General features: G+C 41.3%; 1 protein-coding gene across 1 annotated transcript in view; it reads left to right on the top strand.

The window, feature by feature from the left end:
* TBC1D5 (TBC1 domain family member 5) overlaps positions 1-19734 on the top strand; it is a 567048-nt gene that overhangs the window by 482488 nt on the left and 64826 nt on the right. Inside the window, exon 18 of the mRNA XM_061167253.1 lies at positions 15268-15518. Within this exon, the coding sequence (XP_061023236.1) occupies positions 15268-15518 (251 nt within the window). The remainder of the gene's footprint in view (positions 1-15267; positions 15519-19734) is intronic.

The raw sequence follows: 19734 nt of genomic DNA on the forward strand, positions 1-19734 counted from the left end.
TTTTTATTGCCTGATGTTCCCTGAGCTTTCTGAATCTTTGGTTTGTTGTCTGACATTAATTTGGGGAAATTCATAGTCATTGTTGTTTCAAACACTTCTTCTGTCCCTTTCTTTTTTCTCCTTCTGCTGTTCCCATTATGTGGCTGTTATACCATTTACAGTTGTCCTCTAGTTCCTGGATATTCTCTTCTGCTTTTTCTGTCTTTTTTCTATTTGCTTTTCAGTTTGAGGAGTTTCTGTTGAAATATCCTCAACCTCAGAAATTCTTTCTTCAGCTGTGTCCATCAGTAATAAGCCCATCTAAGACATTCTTAATGTTACAGTATTTTTTTATCTCTATCATTTCTTTTTTTTTTCCTTTAGAATTTCCTCCTGTCTGCTTATATTTCCAATTTGTTCTTGCCTGCTGTTTAGTTTATTTATTAGCATTCTTAGCATTTTAATCATAGTTATTTTAAACTTCCAGTCTGATCATCTGATCATTTCAGTATCCTTGCTATATCTGAGTCTGGTTCTGATGCTTGCTTGCTCTTTCTCTTCAAACTATGGTTTTTTGCTTCTTGCTTTTTGAGTACATCTTTTGTTTATTTATTTTGGATACTTGGGCATGTTGTACTGGGTAAAAGAACTCCAAAAATAGGCCTTTAGTAATGTGATAAGATGTGGAGGAGAGGAAGCATTCTGTAGTCCTATGATTAGTTCAGTTCAGTTGCTCAGTCGTGTCCAACTCTTTGCGACCTCATGGACTGCAGCACGCCAGGCCTCCCTGTCCATCACCAACTCCTGGAGCTTACTCGAACTCATGTCCATGGAGTCAGTGATGCCATCCAACCATCTCATCCTCTGTCGTCCCCTTCTCCTCCCACCTTCAATCTTTCCCAGCATCAGGGTCCTTTCCAGTGAGTCAGCTCTTTGCATCAGGTGGCCAAAGTATTGGAGTTTCAGCTTCAGCATCAGTCCTTCCAATGAGTATTCAGGACTGATTTCTTTTAGGATTGAGTGATTTGATCTCCTCACAGTCGAAGGGACTCTCAAGCGTCTTCTCCAACACCACAGTTCAAAAGCATCAATTCTTTGGTGCTCAGCTTTCTTTATAGTCCAACTCTCACATCCATACATGACTACTGGAAAAACCGTAGCTTTGACTAGATGGACCTTTGTCGGTAAAATGATGTCTCTACTTTTTAATGTGCTGTGCTATGAGTAGGTCTCAGTCATTTAGTGATCCAGGGCCTCTGGTCTCTGAATTTGACACATGCCTCTCAGCTGCAGCCCCCAACTTAGGGTAGGAAACGATGTTTAGAGAGAGGGCTAGGATTAGGTATGCTGGAGAAGGCAATGGCAACCCACTCCAGTACTCTTGCCTGGAAAATCCCATGGACGGAGGAGCCTGGTGGACTACAGTCCTTGGGGTCGCGAAGAGTTGGACACGACTGACAGACTTCACTTTCACTTTTCACTTTCATGCATTGGAGAAGGAAATGGCAACCCACTCCAGTGTTCTTGCCTGGAGAATCCCGGGGATGGTGGAGCCTGGTGGGCTGCCGTCTATGGGGTCGCAGAGTCAGACTCCACTGAAGCGACTTAGCAGCAGCAGCAGCAGCAGCAGGATTAGGTACTTCCCCTCCCCCAGGTCAGTTAGACTCTGAACAATTCCCAACAGGTTAGACTGATTGAGTGTTTCTCCTGAGGGCAGACCATTTGAGAACAATATGCTCGGGTGTATTTCAGATGGTTCTTTTCCCTCTGCCCCTGTCCGAACCACACTTTCTCTCCCATATTTGGCACGAACACCTACCTGGTAGAAGTCCAGGACGTAAAATGGACAGAAGTTTAGGATGGCCCCTCACCCCTATGACTGGGTCCCCTCGGAGATTTTAACTTTCAAGTCTGTCCACATGGAGCCTCTAGCAGTTCAGCTACAGTTCCAGTTTCCCTGCCCCGGCGCTGGTTCCTGTGGGTTTCCACTCTGGGAGGTCGTGATGCTCTGTATTCACCTATCACTCTCTCCAATCTGGGGGTAGCAGTTTGCCCTTTGATCTCACTTCTTTTATAGAGCTATGAAAAAGCTGATTTTTTTTTTTCAATTTGTTCAGCTTTTTATTTGTTGTTAGGGCAGAGTAAAGACTTCCAAGGTTGTTACATGCTGGACTGGAAACCAGAAGTTCACGTGCCTGGAATTCATGCAGCCCCAGAATCTTATTTTTCTCCAACATCAGCAAAGGCTCAGATTAGCCTTGGGGACCAAACCAAAACATTCATGTTTGGGAGTTTGGTGGTGGTTTTTTTTTTTTTTTTTTTTTTTTTAACATGCATTCATGTTAATCCACACTTCCCTATTCTATGTATAGTGTGCACTTGTAAAAAATTTTAACCTAAGTGCATAAGCTTTTTTTAATCTCCATTAAATTTTATTTCTTTCACTTATTTCTCATGTTGTCCAGTTAAGAGTATTTTAAATTTTGATTACTTTATCTGATATATTGGGTGCCTCTGTAGCTTTTAGTCTCAAATTAATAAGCACATGTTCTCTTTCTTCAAGTCATAAAACTATAGGGTTTTCTATCTAGAAGGAACACAATGTCATATACCTCAGACCCTTTGGATTAAAGATAAGGAAGTTAAGGTCCAGACAACAGGCTAAATAACTCTTCCCGAATTACATAACTGAATGACAAAAGATTATGACCTTAAATTTTTTTAAAAAGTACCGCTGAGCAGGTCTGTGAATCAAGTCTGAGACACATATCACCAGAGGAGTGCCAGAACATTCAGCAGTACACATGAGGTACAGTTGTTCAGATACAACTAAGCATGTATTATATTCACTGGCACCTTAATAAAAATCTAACAGAGGTCAGCACTTCAAATAAGAAATAAAGTTGTCTTATTTTTTAGATTAATTTTTATTGGAGTATAGTTGCTTTACAATGGTGTGTTAGTTCCTTCTGTACAATGAAGTGAATCAGTTACACGTGTATATATACCCCCTCTTCTTAAGATTCTGTTCCCATCTAGGTCACCACAGAGGACTGAGTAGAGTTCCCTGCACTGTACAGTAGCTCCTTATCCATTATCTATTTTATACACAGTGGTGTATATATGGGCTTCCCAAGTGTCCCAGTGGGTAAAGAATCTGCCTGCAATGCAGGAGATGCAGAAGACAGCGGTTTGATCCCTGGGTTGGGAAGATCCCCTGGAGGAGGGCATGGCAACCCACTCCAGTATCCTTGCCTGGAGAACCCCATGGACAGAGGAGGCTGGCGGGCTACAGTTCTTGGGGTCACAAACAGTCACACACAACAGAAGCTGCTCAGCACACACACACACACACACACACACTGTATTTATGTCAGTCCCCATCTCCCAGTTCATCCTGCCTGCTCTTCCCCACCGTGGTACCCATAAATTGTTCTGTATGTCTGTGGCTCCATTCCTACTTTGCAAACAAGTTCATCTGTATTGTTTTTCTAGATTCCACATATAAGTGATGTTATGCAATATTTGTTTTTCTCTTTATGACATACTTCACTCAGTATGACAGACTCTAGGTCTATCTATGTGAATGGCACAGTTTTGGTCCTTTTTGTGACTGAGTAATATTCCATTGTATGTATGTACCATCTCTTCTTTATCCATTCCTCTGTTGTAGACATTCAGGTTGCTTCCATGTCCTGGCTCTTGTAAATAGTGCTGCTGTGAAATTGGGGTTCATGTATCTTTTGAACTATGATTTTCTCTGGTTATGTGCCCAGGAATGGGATTGCTGGATCACATGGTAGTTCTATTAATTAGTTTTTTGAGGAACCTCCATACTGTTCTCCATGGTGGCTATACCAGTTTGTATTCCTGCAAACAGTATAGAATTCCCTTTTCTCCCACCTTCTCCAGCATTTATTGTTTGTAGACTTTTTGATGATGGCCATTCTGACCAGTGTGAGGTGGTACCTCGTTGTAGTTTTGGTTTTCATTTTTCTAATGATTAGTGGTATTGAGCATCCTTTCATGTGTTTGCTGGCCTCCTGTATGTCTTCTCTGGTGAAAGGTCTGTTTAGGGTGTTGGCCCGTATACTGACTGGGCTGTTTGGTTTGATACAGAGCTGCGTGAGCTGCGTGCGCTGTGTGAGCCATTGATGTATTTTCCAGATGACTCCCTTGTCAGCTATCTGTTTGCACCTATTTTCTCCCATTCTGAGGGTTCTCTTCTTGTCTTGTATATGATTTCCTTTGCTGTTCAAAGCTTTTAAGTTTAATTACTTCCCATTTGTTTATTTTTGTTTTTATTTTCATTACTTTTGGAGGTGGGTCAGAAAAGATTTTGCTGAAATTTATGTCAAAGTGAAAAGCAAAGGAGAAAGGGAAAGATATACCCAACTGAATGCAGAGTTCCAAACAATAGCAAGGAGAGATAAGAAAGCCTTCTTAATTAACAATGCAAAGAAATAGAGAAAAATAACAGAATGAGAAAGACTAGAGATTTCTTCAGGAAAATTCGAGATACCAAGGGAACATTTGATGCAAAGATGGGCACAAGAAAGTACAGAAACAGTAAGGACCTAACAGAAGCAAAAGATATTAAGAAGAGGTGGCAACAATACACAGAACTGTATAAAAAAGTCTTAATGACCCAGATAGCCATGATGGTGTGGTCATTCACCTAGAGCCAGACATCCTGGAATGTGAAGTCAAGTGGACCTTAGGGAGCATTACTACGAACAAAGCTAGTGGAGGTGACAGAATTCCAGTTGAGCTATTTCAAATCCTAAAAGATGATGCTGTGAAAGTGTTGCACTCGGTATACCAATAAATTTGGAAAACTCAATAGTGGCCACAGGACTGGAAAAGGTCAGTTTTCATTCCAATCCCAAAGAAAGGCAATGCCATGATTGCTCAAATTACCGCACAATTGCACTCATTTTACATGCTAGCTGGCAAGGTAATGATGAAAATTCTTCAACTTAGGCTTCAACAGTATGTGAAATGAGAACTTCCAGATGTACCAGCTGGGTTTAGAAAAGACAGAGGAGCCAGAGATTGAATTGCCAGCATCCATTGGATCATAAAAAAAGCAAGGGAATTCCAGAAAAACATCTACTTTTGCTTTATTGACAATGCTAAAGCCTTTGTGTGGATCACAGCAAACTGGAAAGTTCTTACAGAGATGGAAATATCAGACCACTTTGCCTGCTTTCTGAGAAGCCTGTATGCGAGTCAAAAAACAGGAGTTAGAACTGGACATGGAACAACTGACTGGTTCAGAATTGGGAAAGGAGTACAACAAAACTGTATGTTGTCACCCTGCTTATTTAACTTCTGTGCAGAGCACATCATGCGAAATGCTGAGCTGGATGAATCACAAGCTGGAATTAAGATTGCTGGGAGAAATACCAACAACCTCAGATATGTAGACGATATCACTCTAGTGGCAGAAAGTAAAGAGGAGCTAAAGACCCTCTTAAGGAAGGTGAAAGAGGAGAGTGAAAAAGCTGGCTTAAAACTCAACATTCAAAAAACTAAGATCATGGCAAACGGTCCCATCACTTCATGGCAAATAGATGGGGAAACAATGGAAACAGTGACAGACTTTATTTTCTTGGGCTCCAAAATCACTCCAGACAGTGACTGCAGCCATGAAATTAAGATGCTTGCTCCCTGGAAGAAAAGCTGTGAGAAACCTAAATAGCAATATTAAAAAGCAGAGACATCACTTTGCTGACAAAGGTCTATCTAGTCAAAGCTATGGTTTTTCCAGTAGTCATGTACGGTTGTGAGAGTTGGTCCATAATGAAGGCTGAGTGCCAAAGAACTGATGCTTTTGAACTGTGATGTTGGAGAAGACTCTTGGGAGACCCTTGGACTGCAAGGAGATCCAACCAGTCCATCCTAAAGGAGATCAGTCCTGAATATTCATTGGAAGGACTGATGATGAAGCTGAAGCTCCAGTACTTTCACTACCTGATGTGTGAAGAGCTGACTCATTGGAAAATTCTCTGATTCTTGGAAAATTTAAAATCAGGAAGAGAAGGGGGCAACAGAAGATGAGTTAGTTGGATGGCATCACTGACTCAGTGGCCATGAGTTTGAGTAAACTCCAGGAGATAGTAAGGACAGGGAAGCTTGGTGTGCTGCAGTCCATGGGTCACAAAGAGTCAGGCAAGACTTAGCGACTGAACAACAACAACAAATGTCAGATAGTCTTCTGCCTATGTTTTCCTCTAAGAGTTTTGTCGTGTCTGGCCTTACATTTAGGTCTGCAATCCATTTTGAGTTTGTTTTTGTGTATAATGTTTGGGAGTGTTGTAATTTCATTCTTTTACATAATGCTGACCAGTTTTCTCAGCACTGCTTATTGAAGAGACTATATTTTCTTCATTGTATATTCCTGCCTTCTTTGTCAAAGATTAGGTGAACATGGGTGCCTTTCTCTCCTGTTCCATTGGTCTGTATTTTTTTTTTTTTTGTATGAATACCCTACTGTCTTGATTACAGTATTTATATAGTATAGTCTGAAGTCAGAGAGCCTGATTCCTCCAGCTCCCTTTTTCTTTCTCAAGATTGCTTTGGCTATTTGGAGTCTTTTGTATTTCCATACAAATTATACAATTTTTTGTTCTAATTCTGTGGAAAATTCCGTTGGTGATGTGCAAGGGATTGCACTGAATCTGTAGATTGCTTTGGATGATATACTGGTTTTCACAGTGTTGATTCTTCCAGTGCAAGAGCATGGTGTATCTCTCCTCATTTGTTTGTGTTGTCTTCGACTTCTTACATCAGTATCCTGTAGTTTTCTGTGTACAGGTGTTCTCCCTCCTGAGATAGGTTTACTCCTAGGTGTTTTATTCTTTTTGTTTCAGTGGTAAATGGGGTTGTTTCCTTAATTTATCTTACAGATCTTTCATTGTCAGTGTATAGGAAAGCAGGAGATTTCTGTGCATTAATTTCATATCCTACTACTTTACCAGAGTCATCGTTTAACTCCAGTAGTTTTCTGGTGGCAAGCTTAGGATTTTCTGTGTATAGTATCATGTCATCTGCAAACAGTGACAGTTTTACTTCTTCTTTTCCAATATGAATTCTTTTTATTTCCTTTTATTCTCTGATTTCTGTGGCAAGGACTTCCAAAACTAAGTTGAATAAGAGTGGCGAGAGTGGACAGTCAGAGGAAATGCTTTCAGCTTGTCACCGTTGAGAAGGATGTTTGCTGTGGGTTTGTAGTTTATGGCCTTTGTTATGTTGAGGTAGGTTCCCTCTGTGCCCGCTTTCTGGAGAGTTTTTATCATAAATCAGTGTTTAATTTTGCCAAAAGCTTTTTCTGAATCTATTGAGATGATCATATGGCTTTTATTCTTCAGTTTGTTAATATGGTGTATTATATTGCTTGATTTGCATATATTGAAAAATACTTGCAATGCTGAGATAAACCCTATTTGATCATGGTGTATGATCCTCTTAATGTATTTTTGGATTCTGTGTGCTGGTATTTTGTTGAGGATTTCTGCATCTATATTCATCAGTGATACTGGCCTGTAATTTTCTATTTTTGTGATGTCTTTGTCTGGTTTCAGTATCACAGTGATGGTGGCCTCGTAGAATGGGCTTGGAAGTGTTCTTCTCCCTGCAGTTTTGGAAGAGTTTGAGAAGGATGATGTTAGCTTTTCTCTAAATGTTTGATAGAATTCACCGGTGAAGCCATATGGTTTTGGACTTTTGTTTGTTGAAAGATTTTTAATCACAGTTTCAATTTCATTACTTGCAATTGGTCTGATCATATTTTCTGTTTATTCCTGGTTCAGTCTTGAAAGGTTTTAACCTTTCTAAGAATTTGTCCATTTCTTCCAAGTTGTCCATTTTATTGGTATGCAGTTGCTTGTAATAGTCTCTTATGATCCTTTGTTATTTCTGCAGTAACAATTGTAACTTCTCCCTTTTCATTTCTAGTTTTATTGATCTGAGTCCTCTTCCTTTTTTTCTTGAGGAGTCTGGCTAAAGGTTTATCAGTTTTTTTCAATCTTCTCAAAGAAACAGCTTTCAGTTTCATTGATCTTAAGAGGTAAAGTTTTCTTAGAACAGCTTGTTTTTAGTGAACCAGACTGGCTGCTTGTAATAAATTCAACCATTTCCAAGTAATTAGTAAAAATATTTGTGTGAAGCAGTTTATTTAACAGTTTGGCTTCCACAATTCTTTTGAAAAAATCAGAGTATTTCCTTATTTCCATTATTCAGATATTTGTTTCTGTTTTCATTTAACAGAACAAAAGGAGTAATAAACAAAACAAACCCAACTAGCTACAATTTTAAATATATCTAAATAACAATTGAATCAACAGACTATTTAAAATTGGAGGAAAATCTATGATGCTGTTGCTTTAATCAGATGCAAATATATAGCTTTAAATGCTTTTATTGGGAAAGAAAGAAAAATGAATGATTGCATGGATGAACCAAGCATTCAACCTTTGGGGATATAGATGAAAATAATTAAAAATCAGTTTAAAACTCATTCTTTTGACAAAAATATAAGCAAGCATCTAACAAAATTTTATTACAAAAGGAGTGAGGTAAACAAATATTAGATATTTAATATTAGACTTAAAAAATAAACCTCTAGGTAAGAAGGAAATAAATCAAGGTGGTGTCAAGATTTGGATACCAGGAAGGAAAGGTTGTGAAGAATTTTTACAGAGACAGCACTTTTAAAACAAAAAAAGCTTTAGAAAACTTTTATGTTAAGGAGAAAAGCTCATGATCCTGGTAGTAAAAAGGTATTGGAGAACTTAGGAGCTCTTTGGGTAAATGGAATGCAGGTTACAAAGCAAGGCTGCAAGAGATTGAGTTGGTAAAAAGAGGCAGCAAGAGTCACCATTTCCAGAGTCCCAGAAACTGAATAAAAGGGGCCCAACCATGAAGCCAGGTCAGGTTCTGGTACAGGTGTTTTGAAGGATTCGTGGATCTTCCAAAAAATGCCTCTGTTGCTACCGATTTAACCTGTTGAAGAAGCTTGTGCCGAAAGTAAATTCTTGGATCAGTTTTGAAGCAGTTCCTTCTACATGGTACTATTTTTAATTATAGTGTGTAGTGAACAACACTACTGAAATTACATAGAACTAGGCACTCATTAGATTTGATATTCACTGTCTTGTTAACTCCAAAGCCCCCTTAGCCCTCTGTATACACTGGTCTCATCTTTATTCCAGACTAGTCCAGCCCTCACTGTCCATCAACTCTCTTGACAGCTGCATTAACTTTCATTCATTTAGCACATGTGATTTAATAGCCAGTAGTGCTTATTGCAGATTGCTTAGTACATCTTGGGAAGAATGCTACTGCTAATATTTAAGTTCTTTCTTAGCTAACTTTCTCATAAACATTGTCCTGCCTGAAACACAATCAGTGGACAATGTGCTTAGCATGCTTGCTCTATAAGTACCTTGGTTAAGATTGTTTCTAACTGAAAATACAAAGTCACCTTCAAAAGTTGTTTTCAAAATAAAATACTCTTCTAGAAGCTCTTGGTACTGGATGAGGGGAAATTGGTTAAAAACAAAAACTATACAAAATAGGATAACAGTGCTCATCCCCTTTTTGGAGCTATTTAGATGAAAAATTGCTCAGCATGAGCTTGATCTATATGTTTTTCCTGGTTATTAGTAGTAATGAAGATGCATTAACCATAGTCTCTTGATAATGCACTAGCAGTTTCTTAGTACTTTTATCAACATATAAATTTTAGAACTGGCAATATGGGAATTCGACTAGTACATTTTTGTTTATAAAAAATGGTAACAACATTATAACTTCTTCATATCTGTGAATTATGAATCTCGACTTGAAGACAAGCGAAACTAAAATGCAGTGGAACTTCAATATCATAACAGCTCTTCTTTCCACTACCACTGCAGAGAAGGGGACTGCACACAGGCTGCTAAGTGCAATGTCATGCCAGAGGTGAATGCCTTCTGAGTCCGTAATTTATGACTTCTTTACTTGTCGCTCATTCATTCTCTCAATAAACACGGACTGAGTGCCTTCCCTGTTGCTAAGCTGTAATGTCTGTCAATAGAAAGGCTCTACTTCCTTAGGAAGTAGCTGAAAATTACAAGTAGTGCGTCATCACTATGTATCATTATCTCTATTAGGAAACATTATTTTCAACAATTTTTGGAAGGACATGAAGTAGCTCATTTCTTTAAAGATGAAATAATGCAAAATAAACTATTTGGAAAAGGATTTTTTCACATTTAATTGTGTTATAAATGAATAGCTCTTTCTTTTATAAAGCTGAATTCCAAGTCTCCCATATCTAGCCTATAATATTAGCTAGAATCATTAGAGAAAACTTTATGGAAAGAAGAAGCATAGGCCCTTTGCTTTTTACGATAGAACTGTGGATCAGTTATGTTTTAGAACTCTGTCTAGTTTATCTATTCAGAGGTGTATCTAGTTCAGTTCAGTTCATTCATTCAGTTGTGCCCGACTCTTTGCAAACCCATGGACTGCAGCACGCCAGGCCTCCCTGTCCATCACCAACTCCCGGAGTTTACTCAAACTCATGTCATCCAAATATCTCATCCTCTGTCATCCCCTTCTCCTCCCTCCTTCAATCTTTCCCAGCATCAGGGTCTTGTCCAGTGAGTCAGTTCTTCACACCACGTGGCCAAAGTATTGGAGTTTCAGTTTCAGCATCAGTCTTTCCAATGAATATTCAGGACTGATCTCCTTTAGGATGGACTGGTTGGATCTCCTTGCTGTTCAAGGGACTCTCAACAGTCTTCTCCAACACCACAGTTCAAAAGCATCAATTCTTCAGTGCTCAGCTTTCTTTATAGTCCAACTCTCACATCCATACATGACCACTGGAAAAACCATAGCTTTGACCAAATGGACCTTTTTTGGCAAAGTAATGTCTCTGCTTTTTAATGTGCTATCTAGGTTAGTTATAGCTTTTCTTCCAAGGAGCAAGCATCTTTTAATTTCATGGCTGCAGTCACCATCTGCAGTGATTTTGGAATGCGAAAAAATGAAGTCTCTCACTGTTTCCATTGTTTCTGAATCTATTTGCCATGAAGTGATGGGACCAGATGCCATGATCTTAGTTTTCTGAATGTTGAGTTTTAAGCCAACTTTTTCACTCTCCTCTTTCACTTTCATCAGGAGGCGCTTTAGTTTTTCATTGCTTTCTGCCATAAGGGTGGTGTCATCTGCATATCTGAGGTTATTGATAGTTCTCCCGGCAATCACGATTCCAGCTTGTGCTTCATCCAGCCCAGTGTTTCTCATGATATACTCTGCATAGAAGTTAAATAAGCAGGGTGACAATATACAGTCTTGACGTACTCCTTTCCCAATTTGGAACCAGTCTGTTGTTCCATGTCCAGTTCTAACTGTTGCTTCTTCACCTGCATACAGATTACTCAGGAGGCAGGTAAGGTGGTCTGGTATTCCCGTCTCTCTAAGAATTTTCCACAGTTTGTTGTGATCTACACAGTCAAAGGCTTTGGCATAGTCAATAAAGCAGAAATAGATGATTTTCTGAAACTCTTGCTTCTTTGATGATCCAACAGATATTGGCAATTTGATCTCTGGTTCCTCTGTCTTTTCTAAATCCAGCTTGAACATCTGGAAGTTCACAGTTCACATACTGTTGAAGCCTGGCTTGGAGAATTTTGAGCATTACTTTGCTAGTGTGTGAGATGAGTGCAGTTGTGCAGGTGTTTAAACATTCTTTGGCATTGCCTTTCTTTGTGATTGGAATGAAAATTGACCTTTTCCAGTCCCATGGCCACTGCTGAGTTTTCCATATTTGCTGGCATATTGAGTACAGCACTTTCACAGCATCATCTTAGGATTTGAAATAGCTCAAGTGGAATTCCATCACCTCCACTGGCTTTGTTTGTAGTGATGCAATACTTCCTAAGACCCACTTGACTTCATATTCCAGGATGTCTGGCTCTAGGTGAGTGATCACACCATTGTGATTATGTGGGTCATGAAGATCTTTTTGTATAATTCTTCTGTGTATTCTTGCCACCTATTCTTAATATCTTCTGCTTCTGTTAGGTCCATACAGTTTCTGTCCTTTATTGTGCCCATCTTTGCATGAAATGTACCCTTGGTATCTCTAATTTTCTTGAAGAGATCTCTAGTCTTTCCCATTCTATTGTTTTCCTCTATTTCTTTGCACTGATCACTGAGGAAGGCTTTCTTATCTCTCTTTGCTATTCTTTGGAACTCTGCATTCAAATGAGTATATTTTTCCTTTTCTCCTTTGCCTTTAGCTTCCCTTCTTTTCTCAGCTATTTGTAAGGCCTCCTTGGACAACCATTTTGCCTTTTTGCATTTCTTTTTCTTGGGGATGGTCTTGATCTCTGCCTCCTGTACAGTGTCATGAACCTCTGTCCATAGTTCTTCAGGCTCTCTGTCTATCAGATCTAATCCCTTGAGCTTGTTTGTCACTTCCACTGTATAATCATAAGGGATTTGATTTAGGTCATACCTGAATGGTCTAGTGATTTTCGCAACTTTCTTCAATTAAAGTCTGAATTTAGCAATAAGGAGTTCATGATCTGAGCCACAGCTTCCAGTCTTGCTTTTGCTGACTGTATAGAGCTTCTCCATCTTTGGCTGCAAAAATTATAATCAATCTGATTTTGGTATTGACCATCTGGTAATGTCCATGTGTAGAGTCTTCTCTTGTGTTGTTGGAAGAGGGTGTTTGCTATGACCAATGTGTTCTCTTGGCAAAACTCTATTAGCCTTTGCCCTGCTTCATTCTGTACTCCAAGGCGGAATTTGCCTGTTACTCCAGGTATCTCTTGACTTCCTACTTTTTCATTCCAGTTCCCTATAATGAAAAGGGCATCTTTTGGGGGTGTTAGTTCTGGAAGGACTTGTAGGTCTTCATGGAACCATTCAACTTCAGCTTCTTCAGCATTACTGTTTTTTGGGGCATAGACTTGGATTACCATGATAATGAATGGTTTGCCTTGGAAACAAACAGAGATCATTCTGTCATTTTTGAGACTGCATCCAAGTACTGCATTTCAGACTCTTTTGTTGACCATGATGGCTATTCCATTTCTTCTAAGTGATTCTTGCCCATAGTAGTAGATATAATGGTCATCTGAGTTAAATTCACCTATTCCCGTCCTTTTTAGTTCACTAATTTCTAAAACATTGATGTTCCCTCTTGCTGTCTCCTGTTTGATCACTTCAAATTTACCTTGATTCATGTACCTAACATTACAGGTTCCTGTGCAATATTGTTTTTTACAGTTTTTTCCTCTATCAAGAGCTCTATCTATAAGACCCTGATGACTTGGAAAGATTGAGAGCAGGGCAGGAGGAGAAGGTGTTGACAGAGGATGAGATGGTTAGGTAGCATTGCGAGCTCAATGGACATGAGTTTGAGCGAACTCTGGGAAGACAGTAAAGGACAGGAAGCCTGGCATGCTTCAGTCAAGGGGGTCACAAAGGGTCAGACACAGCTCAGCGACTGAACAGCAGCTAGTAATGGCAAGGATACAGCTGTCGCATGAAACATAGGAGAATTACCGTGTATGTGCTGCCAGATAGGTCTGAGAAAAGGAAATGATGGCAAAATTTAAGGTGACTAAAATCATGACAAGTAAATCTCTCAGATTTGATTTTCCACTTCCTACTTTTGTGAAAACAAAGCTAAATGTGAGAAAATAAGCTTCTGTTAATGACTGGATTACAAACTGATATTGACATGGACAGTGTTCCGCAAGTGAAATAATCTTACCTGGTCTTCTGGATAATAGCCCCGAGATGCTCAAAGCCAACGACTCGTTTGGGAAGTAATCTTTCATTTTAACACATGTTTACTTGGTATCCCCTCTCTGCCAGGCTGAGCATTGGCGCTGGCAAACCCCGGTCTCCAGGAGAGGCCTGTGTGAGCGGGAGGGGAGCATGGAGGGGGGCTGAGTGCTGAGCGGCTTGGTGAGGGTGGCCCTTGGGCTCTGCAGCGCGGTCACTGTGACCTCGGGGGCGGACGGAGAGCCGGGGACCATGGCCAGACCGAGTGGGCTGGGGCTGAAGCACAGAACACTCACCGAGACTGTAAGGAGGGCGAGACCAGGAAGGAGTGAACGTTCACAGGGGAAGGGCTGCAGCCGTGCGCACGAGTGCACACGCACCAGGCGGCGTGCTCCTAGGAAGACACAGCAGGAAGGAGAGCGTGCCGAGATGGGGCGGGGGGTCTGGGAGCAGCGCTGGGACCCTGCCTGTGGGCGGCGAGCCGTGGCCGGGGACCAGGTGAGAAGGATCCGTTTGCCTTGTAACAGTGTTGGCAGAACACCTAGTGTGTGCTGGCACCGGCGGGATGGAGACCAACGTGCTGTCTCCATGACATTTATTGCACTGGACACACAACGGGCAGGCCAGGAAAACGTGGTGTGTCGGGAAAGGGGAGCAGGGCTGTGGGAAGGGGCTGGAAGGAGGGTGGAGGGAGGGCAGACTCGGCTCTCGGGGCCCAGACCGTGATGGACTCTGCGAGCTGGCTGCACGGCTGTCAGAGACGCTTCTGTTTCAGAATCGGGGGAAACACGGCCTTGGGGGAGACCTGTTCCCACCCTCGCTCCCCTTTGCGACCACCCCAGGCTTGCCCAGCCCTGACCGCCCCTTCAGAGCCTGCATCGCAGGCTTCCGTCACCACCTACTTCCATGGTAGTGTAACAAATGTACTTCTTGCCTGGACTCTCCAGGAGGGGCGCTGTGTTTTAGGCGGCTGTAGTGTTGGCACTGTTAGGCCCTGCTGAATAAAGGAATGAAAAGTAAACAAAAAAATTCCATAAGCCACATCTTCAAAAATCTTGCAGTTGGATGTTCTGTGGTCACTTTAAGTTTCCATACCTCGCTTTGTGTACCTGAGCTCATAAATGGCCCTTTTGAAAGCATGTCTTTATATAACAGAATATGTGAAATAGCTGCTGCTGCTGCTAAGTCACTTCAGTCGTGTCCGACTCTGTGCAACCCCATAGACGGCAGCCCACCAGGCTCCCCTGTCCCTGGGATTCTCCAGGCAAGAACACTGGAGTCGGTTGCCATTTCCTTCTCCAATGCATGAAAGTGAAAAGTGAAAGTGAAGTCTCAGTCATGTCCAACTCTTAGCGACCCCATGGACTGCAGTCCACCAGGCTCCTCCGTTTTTGGGATTCTCCAGGCAAGAATACTGGAGTGGGGTGCCCTGTAAAATAGAGTTGTTCTCTAATGTAAATAATGTGTCTCCACCTATTTTTTTTTTTACAGGACCAATGCCAAAGGCGCTCCCCTAAATATAAATAAAGTCTCAAACAGCCTGATTAACTTTGGAAGGAAGCTGATTTCTCCCGCGGTGGCCCCGGGCGGTGCTGGTGGCCCCATGGCAGCGGGCAGTGGCGGCGCCCCCTCCCCGGCCGCGGCTCCCACCAAGACCTTGGCGGAAGCCCCCAGGCACACTCTGCAGCAGCAGCAGCAGAGGCTGATGAAATCGGAAAGCATGCCCGTGCAGCTGAACAAAGGTAAGGGGAAGATGCTAGAACCTGGGCCTTCCTCACCTGACTTCGAGGAACTACCATCCCAGAACGAGAAATTAATGCAAAACTTAGCTGTAAAACATGTTAGATTCTTTTTAAGTGGGAATTTCAGATATTATACTGTTCTTAGGAACTTTTTATGAGGTAATTTGTTAAAGTACTTTCTTAACATTTGTGCCTCAGTGTGCTTGCATTTGAGTCGTAGTGACGCCCAGAGCCTGGTGGGAACCGTCACCGCAGAGAGCTTGAGGCCTGGTGACCAAGGGCTCTGCCGACGCGTGAAGTGATGCCTCTGGCTAGGAGAACATTGGCAAGGGGCGGGCCTGGGACCCTGGGTGCTGCCGGTCCCAGCTTTCACCCCCGCGGTTGGTTCCCAGGAGGCAGGTCAGCAGGCCTGCGTTCCTCTCCCAGCTGCTGTACCGTGGAGGAGCAGGAAGCAGAGCCCCAACGGGGGCGGGGCAGCCAGGGTGTCCTGGGCAGCCAGGGTCTGTGTCTGCATCCTCGCCCAGGGGGAGGCGGGGATCGTGAGGCCGGCTCGGTGTGCGCGGCTCCCGGGCTCTGCGGGTGGGCTCCTGCTGCCGGGGCTCGGGGAGGCACCCTCCACTTCAGGGGCTTCCCAGCACCTCCCCTCCCTCGTGTTTGTAAGAGAGCCTTGCGGGTTACTGCCCAGAACCTGTAACTCATATTTTCCACTTACCTCCAAAGATGTGTGAATCAAGTAACCCGACTCATTGCCAGTTAGAAACAGCTACATTTATTTTTAGCTGTGAGGCTCTGCTGTCTGTATTCCGGAAGCAGGAGACACTAACATGATGGCAGAAAGTCTACAGAAATCACTCCCAAGGCCTCACAAAGCCTGGAGTCTGTGGCCATCCACGCCGTAGAGTCCCTGGGTCATAGCCAAGTTCAGTACCCAACATTCACTGTTGACAATAACAATAATATATTAAATCGTCAAATATTAACCCATGTTCCATATACTCTGTTTAAGACAATTGCATCCAACGTTATCAAAAGTTTTAATTACTGGTATTTAAACTGGTAAACTTAACTTAAATGGACTCTATATGCCAGTGACAGAAAGCAAAGTGTGTTCTTCAACAATGAGTGTGTGTTCTAGTAGTTACATTTATCTGTCATTGCCTATATGAAGTATTAGACTTTATATAATTGCTGTTTAAATTTCTATTAGAATATTCCATTTACCTTACATAGGAACATCTTTTAATATTATTATACCCTTCTCTTTTTAATGTAGAGCTATCACACATGGTTTAAAGAAAAGGAGACTTCAAATCCTTAACATATTTGTAAAATGTATTTTAATGCCAGGAGACATGCCCACTTCCAGGATGGAAATGAATGTTATTTTATATATTTCTTAATTGTACTGTTTTATTGTTCTAAACAAATATGATTTCAATATTGCTTTGATAACAAGCCATAGTTAGTAGTAATTCTAACTGATGGCAGGCAAATGAGTCAGAGAATCTCTTAATGCCGTAGCTTAAATTTTCTGAGGAACCAAGCCAAATGACTATAGAAATATAAAGTTGTGTCTCTAAGGAAATGTCAAGTATTAATATCACAGTGAGTGAGAAAGGAAGTACATGAGGACCGAACAATTGATGAAAACTAAGTCCCCAGTTATAAGGAAACAGCAGAGCACTTAAGCAAAGCACTTGGAACACGAGCATCGCTAGGGCATTTCCTAACTGATCCCTGCGCGACATGGAAGTGATCTTGTTTGGCAACTCTTCTTTTCATTTCTGGTTTATTCTTCTCATGTCAACCTATCGAAGGCTTCTCTACCTTCATATTAAGGATGACTCGGTCTGTCAGCGCCCCTCCCTGAGTAAAGGTTTTAATAAAACAGAGCAGAAGGTGAAGAGAGCAGTTTGTACCGGTAGAAGTGAGGGTAGGTTGATCCTTCTCTTGCTCTCCAGTGAACCAGAGGCAGAATCCTGAAATTTTCTGACCCTTTTCCTCACCCAGAAATAAGGGGTTTGAACTGACCCCTGGGGAGCATGCCACCTCTAAAAACCTATGGTTCCTTAGATGAAAGGTGTGTTTATTAACTCCCCTCCAGTGTCGGTTCTTTCTGCGGCCATTTCCCACAAGTGTCCTGCCGTGTCCTGAGGCTGACCTGAATCTGCAGGTGTGTCCCCTGGCCCCAGAAGGGAGTGAGCCCAGCGCTGACTCCTTCCGCAGCCTCGAGCTGGAACAGGGCTTCTGACTGTCTCAGAGCAGCCACGTGCTTAGTGCATTTTTAGTGCACTGTGTAGGAAACTTTGAACGTTGTTTCCAGACGCTGTTGTTTATGCAGATGAAAACCCTTATGGCTTTCCTAGGTTAGTCAACTCTCAATTATCTTTGCTTATATAGAGGAAGAGTTCTGTGGGAAAGCCAACATTCAGATATCTGTTACTTGAAGTGCATTCTGCCGTTGGTATCTGTGTTGGGGGTAGGGTCCTGAAGGAAGGAGGGAGCACAGATGGTCCTCCACCATTTTACAGGTGACGTCAATATTAAAATTAGCTTCAGTCTCTAAATATACATTAGTAGGTGATCCAGAAGCTGCAGAGTAAAATGAGTAGCGAGCGTAACCTTGAAAATCTTCATATGTGCAGAAATGAAGCACACTGCTTATCGGTGAATAGAGAGTTAACTGTATTAGGAAAATTCAGGACCTGGGAAGTTCCACTAAAAGTTGTTTATCAGTTATTTGGAGTATGTACCTATTTATAGATTTTATTTCAGCTATGGGAGAATATAAATGCATGTGCTGTTAATTGATAGGCATGGTCTAATTACAACCCAGTAATTTCCAGATGAGCTGTCTATGCTGTAAATCATCATTGTAGCAAGTGGTCAAGGCACTGAAGATTGTTATATAATTCAAAAATTGATTTTTTTTTCTTTTTGCTATTGTGTAGGAGCTACAGGGAAAGCAGATCTGTTAATTATGTGTTATCATACATAGAAAATGTGGTGCCTTTTAAGAAGGCTTGTTTTTCAGCTTGTTAATCTCAAAATAGTATAAGGCTTCAGATGCTGACCTGTCCAGGAGAGGATTCGGTTGACAGTGACTGTACTTCATGGTGAACTTTGTCATCCAGGAAGGAAAGCAAAGACCCAAAAAATCTTGCTTCTCAATGGTCCTGTACCTCAGGAGCTTCCCAGCGTCTCCTTTTCCTTTCTCTCCTGTGTTTTGAAAATGCACTCCCTTACCCCCTTCTCCTTTGTGTGTGTTCTGAGTTTGAGCACTTCTTCATTTTAAGCATTTACTACAGGTCCAATTTGTAAGTGAAATCTTGCCTATAGTAAGTATATCAAGTTTAAAGGGTATGCAGTTCACAGGTTTATTTTTACATGTTGACATTTATAAGTGCATGTGGTAACTTAAGAAATCTTTTCAGTACTTAATATGAAATCAGAACTTGTTGAGGTCTTTATCTTATCACTGAAGAAATTGGTTTCAAGTTTCGTTAAAAATAAATTTTGTCTGTTACAGGAGGAAATCGATTTCAAAGGAACATCTCTACTTCTTAATTAAATACATACTTACTTTTGGATAAAGAATTTTTTAAATAAGAAAATATAAAATCATGCTGTTTTTTGTAGGACAATGAAATCTGCTCAGCAGTATCCATTGATGGCAAGTTTCCTGTACTTTAGACCTGTAGAAACTTTTTTTTTTCCTCAAGAAAAACAGGCACAAACACTTTTAAGGAAATACTTTAAAAATTAGTTCCTTTAAGAAATACTTTATATTAATTTTTCTAAGATTGTGTTATAGTTTGACTCACTGTACTTTTAGTAATTAGGTTGATAGGTAAAACTATTGTAGCATTAAATATGGAAGAAAAGCTAATTTTTTTCCTCTTTATGAAATCTAATTATTTTTTCTTATGACATCCAGGCGATGTAGTTACAGGAAGCGAAGCTCAGGTTTCTGTTCCTGTCCAGACCCTAACTGACCTCCCAGGTACAGTTACCATGGCAACGCAGTATCTTTGCCTGCAGTCTCTCATTGCCTCCTCCCAGACTCCATTGTGGTTTCACACCCTCCATTCATGCCGTGCATCAGTTCACTCCATTGTTCCACCACTGAGTGGCGCTGTTGTTTAGGACAAAAAGTCCCCTCTTGTGTCATACCCTGCTCATGCCAAATCTGTCTGTTTTTTATTATTTTTTTGAG

This window comes from Dama dama, chromosome 19, assembly GCF_033118175.1.
Source record: "Dama dama isolate Ldn47 chromosome 19, ASM3311817v1, whole genome shotgun sequence".
In the NCBI taxonomy this organism is placed as follows: Eukaryota; Metazoa; Chordata; class Mammalia; order Artiodactyla; family Cervidae; genus Dama; species Dama dama.